Source organism: Galeopterus variegatus, unplaced genomic scaffold (assembly GCF_000696425.1).
Source record: "Galeopterus variegatus unplaced genomic scaffold, G_variegatus-3.0.2 Scaffold3160, whole genome shotgun sequence".
In the NCBI taxonomy this organism is placed as follows: Eukaryota; Metazoa; Chordata; class Mammalia; order Dermoptera; family Cynocephalidae; genus Galeopterus; species Galeopterus variegatus.
In genome coordinates this window covers 243295-248147 of record NW_007729271.1, presented here as the reverse complement: position 1 = coordinate 248147, position 4853 = coordinate 243295, and the positions used below count along the sequence as shown (strand labels likewise).

The following is a 4853-nucleotide window of genomic DNA, read 5'->3' as shown; positions in this document are numbered from 1 at the left end:
TGAAGATATATCCTAGGTTTTGACAATAATCATGGAAAGTCTTATGCCTGGCACTTATTATTAGATTGAATCAAAAGGGAAATCGTTATTTTTCGTATTCAAAGAATTACATTTCCAAAGCTAAATTGTTTTTAGATAAATTTGTTTTTGAGTCATTTTATGGTTCATCTTTTTCATATGTAATGTTTTGATGGTAATTATAATTATTCATTTTAATTGTGATTATAATTGTCGATTAAATTTCAGAGTTGGTCTTGACTTAAAGTATTCTTTACAGATGTTCCTTGCATCTTTAGTGGTGACCAGATTGGAATGTTAGATCCGCATCAAACACTTTTTGGTCCACATGAATCAGGGCAATGTTGGAATCTCAAAGATGACAGCAAAGAAATTAGTGAACTTTCGGACCAATTTGCACCATTTATTGGCATTTTTGGAAGCACCAAGGGAACATTTATAGATGGCAATTTTCCAGGAACATTTTTCCGTTTTCCTCTTCGCCTGCAACCTTCCCAGCTTAGTAACAACCTCTACAATAAGCAGAAAGTTCTTGAGTTGTTTGAATCTTTTAGGGCAGATGCAGACACTGTGCTGCTCTTTCTGAAAAGCGTGCAGGATGTCTCCTTACATGTTCGAGAGGCTGATGGAACAGAGAAACTGGTGTTTAGAGTGACTGCAAGTGAGAATAAAGCCCTGAAACATGAACGGCCAAATTCTATAAAAATTCTGGGAACTGCTATAAGTAACTATTGTAAAAAGATTCCAAGCAATAGCATCACTTGTGTAACATATCATATAAATATAGCTTTAGAAGATGAGAGTACTAAGGATATACAAAAGACTTCTTGGCTGGTGTGTAACAGTGTAGGTGGGCGAGGGATTAGTAGTGAACTTGACTCTCTAGCTGATGAATTGAAATTTGTCCCAATCATTGGAATAGCAATGCCTTTATCAAGCAGAGATGATGAAGAAAAAGGAGCAGTATCTCATTTCTCAGGAAAAGCATTTTGTTTCCTTCCTTTACCACCTGGTGAGGAAAGCAGAACGGGACTCCCTGTTCACATCAGTGGGTTCTTTGGCCTGACGGACAACCGCAGGAGCATAAAATGGAGAGAGCTGGACCAGTGGAGAGACCCGGCTGCGTTATGGAATGAGTTTCTTGTTGTGAATGTTGTCCCAAAAGCTTATGCTACTCTGATCCTAGATTCAATAAAACGTATGGAGACAGAAAAGAGCTCCGATTTCCCCTTGTCGGTTGACGTCATCTACAAGCTCTGGCCTGATGCGAGCAAAGTCAAGGTGCACTGGCAGCTGGTGTTGGAGCCTCTGTTTCATGAGCTGTTCCAGAATGCAGTGATTTATTCAGTTAGCAATGACTGGGTCAAGTTGGAGCAGGCATACTTCTCAGAACTTGATGAAAGTTTGGAATACACAAAAACTGTGCTCAACTACCTCCAGAGCTCAGGGAAGCAGATCGCCAAAGTACCAGCAAATCTGGCTGCTGCTATTCAGCTCACTGCTGCTTCCAGTGCAACGCCTGTGAGGAAGGTGACGCCCGTGTGGGTGCGGCAGGTGCTGAGGAAGTGCACACACCTGGGCAGTGCTGAAGAAAAGCTTCACCTTTTAGAATTCGTGCTTTCCGACCAGGCCTACAGTGAGCTGCTTGGGCTGGAGCTGCTACCCTTACAAAATGGACATTTTGTCCCCTTCTCCTCATCGGTATCAGATCAAGATGTTATTTATATTACCTCAGAAGATTACCCAAGGTAGAGATCACTCTTTTAAAGTGCTTGTGTTTTCTTAGGGGCTCTCCCACCCTGTCCACACTTAGAGTCCTTTATTATGAAATTCATCAGTTAACTATATAGATTTTATAGTTAGGAAGACTTTTGCAGAAATACTTTGTTAAAATATTGAAGGGTACATTTTATGTTCTAAAGTGATAAAGCATTCAAATGTTTATTCGTTAAAAAGTTATCCAAGCTGTTGTTTTTTTTTTGAAAATTTCAATAACAACACTGAAAACCGTAATTATAAAATGCTAGTAATGACTAAGTCAGATTAGTCACTAATGAATTGTTTTGATGAAATTTAATTTAAATTAAAGTAGCATATTAATATCTTTGTACCTGAGGGTGTGTATTGACATTTCAGAAAACAAAGTTAATTTTATTCTAAGGTGTTTAGAGTATTTCTGAATTTGAATATGGTGCATGATACCCTTATATTTTAAAGCAAAGCCTAGATAATATTTGATCAAAAAGTAGATTGCAATTTGATTTGATGTGTGTGTTATAATTTATATAAAAAAAATAGTAGGTTTAACTGGCTTGAAAATATATGATTGATTTTTTATTCTTATAATTGTTAGATTATTATAATTGGCTATGTTTCTTTCATGTTTCAGGTCCCTTTTTCCAGGTCTTGAAGGAAGATTTATTTTGGATAACTTGAAGCCTCACCTTCTAGCTGCTTTAAAGGAAGCTGCCCAAACCCGAGGTATTATAATTGTTTTGTATTTTTTAAAAAATAAACCTCTTTCTAGAAATATAAAACTTTAATACAAAACTTTTAATAAGTTTTCTATTAATAGTTATCCATTTTAGGCCTAAAAATAAACAGTTTCATATTATTCAACCGAATATAATTGTTATATTTTTAAGATGTTTCAGTAGCCATTCTGGCATCTAAAACAATCCAGGGTAATATTGTATTTAAACATTGCTCCTGTCATAGTATGATGGTGTATATTTACAAGAACAATGTCTTACATCTGCATAGTGCTTTATTTATAGTTTTTCCAGTGCTTTTCCATTGCTTTCCTCATTTGAGCCTCCCATCTTCATACCTCGTAGCCTTTGTGGTAATGAGGATGGTGATTGTTAAGTAAATTTCACAGGTGAGGAGAGAAAGATTAAGTTCAAGGTTGTTAGAAGTGAGTGCCTGGAGATCAGGTCTTCCACCATGTTGTCTTTGCTCTGTTTCCCAACTGTTTCCACTCCACAGTTTTATGTGGTTCTGCTGGGTTTGCATTAGATGTGATCAGCTTCAGGGAAACATGGACAGATGAAATGAACAGTGTCAGCTTTTGGGGTCTTAGGTGAGTGATGGTGTCCTTTACTGAGAATTCTTTCTAGAAAAAGACAGTGATTTGGGTGAAGCGCAGTCATCATGTTTCTAACTTAATACTAGCTTTCAATTTTTGCCAGCATCCTTTCACTTACAAAACTGTTGCCTGAACTTTTCCTGAGCTAAATATTGGCCAGAAAAATTCTGTGTTTGTCCCACTGGTTAACATTGGAAAGCATAGTCTTTGTGATGTGTCTTTTATAGCATGTGCTTTTCTGTCAAAAGCAGTGACTCAGGAAAAGTTGCTAATAACTGTACATCTTTATTCATCAAAATATAAGTGAAAGGAATTGGAATGGGGAAAGCAAATTAGGTTGGAGTTAATGTGAGATTAAAAGAAAATGAACATGTAAAGTTGCTTACCATAAGAGATCTGTAACTGAGATAGTAACTGTGAGATTGATTTTTCCAATATCTAGATTACTCATTTAATTGAATTGTCGTCTTCAAAATAGCTTTTTGGGGTTCTGAACACGTATTCCTATAACCCTGCCATTCTTTGTTCCAAAGTTTTGGAACTCCTTTTTTGTTTCTTTCTCTCGAATTCTCTGTTATATTCTTGTTTTAAAACTGCGTATTGAAATATTAGGTACAGGGCTGGCAGGTTAGCTCAGTTGGTTAGAGCATGGTGTTATAACACCAAGATCAAGGGTTCAGATCCCCATAGTAGCCAACTGCAAAAAAGGAAAAGAAATATAAGGTACATACAGAAAAGTACACATATCTTAAAATGTAGGCGTAGTGAAATTTTATAAACTGAATGTACCTAAACTGAGCATACCTGTGTAACCTAGATCATAAAACAGAGGATCACCAGCACCAGAAGCTTTTCTCTTGTCTTTTCCAATCACACGTTCAAGGGTAACCGTGATCTTGGGTTTTAACAGCATAGATTAATTTGGCTAGCTATTGTACTTTCTATAAAAGGAGTAGGCTTTGGTTCTGGCTTCTTTTACTTTCTACTGTGTTGGTGAGACTCATCCAGATTGTTTTGTGTAGCTATAGATCATATTTTCTTATTACTATAGTATTTCATGGTGTGATGTATTGCTTTCTTTTGAAGAGAATATTTTCATTAGTGGCAAATAGTTTCTCAGGTGGATAAGGATTTGGAAATCAGCCAAAAGTTATTTAGAATAAGATCAGGTGAAAAGGATAGAAGGCCAATAGAGTAAAACTACTCTTGCACAAAAATTTTCAAATATCTTGAGGTACAGAGCATGGCCATAACTTGCTTTCTAGCCCTAGGTGTATAAGAAGACAGACCTGTTGTTATATTTTTGGGGATGAGTTAAATTTATAAATTGTTAGGTAATTTGATATCTTTATAAAGTTGAGTCTTCCCACTTTATATGTCTTTTCATTGTCTCATGTGCTGTGGATTCTGGTTGGTTATTTTGGGATCATACTATAAATACCATGTTTTATCTTTGTTTTTTGCTTAATTTTCTTTGGACTGTTACAGTAAGTATATGTCTAGTGTTTTTTGTCACCCACAATGTGTGGCTCCATCCTCGTAGAAATTGTCTTCATGGTCACTTTTCTTTATCTCAGTGTAAGTGTTAAGCTGCCATTCTCATGATTATTTAATAACCCTGATCTCTAGCATTTTCAATATTTTTAACTGATTATATGGATGATGGGTAACTGCCTTCTGGGCATATTCCTGATTATTTTTATACTATTTGTTCGAGACAAAAATTAGTCTTTGATATAGCTTTATT

At 36.0% G+C, this 4853-nt stretch overlaps 1 protein-coding gene across 1 annotated transcript in view; it reads left to right on the top strand.

The window, feature by feature from the left end:
- The first annotated feature begins 279 nt into the window (after window positions 1–279).
- Window positions 280–4853, top strand: part of SACS (sacsin molecular chaperone) — a 30469-nt gene continuing 25895 nt past the window's right edge. The window contains exons 1-2 of the mRNA XM_008584159.1: window positions 280–1766; window positions 2408–2499. Coding sequence (XP_008582381.1) covers window positions 313–1766; window positions 2408–2499 — 1546 coding nt within the window. The 5' untranslated portion in view covers window positions 280–312. The remainder of the gene's footprint in view (window positions 1767–2407; window positions 2500–4853) is intronic.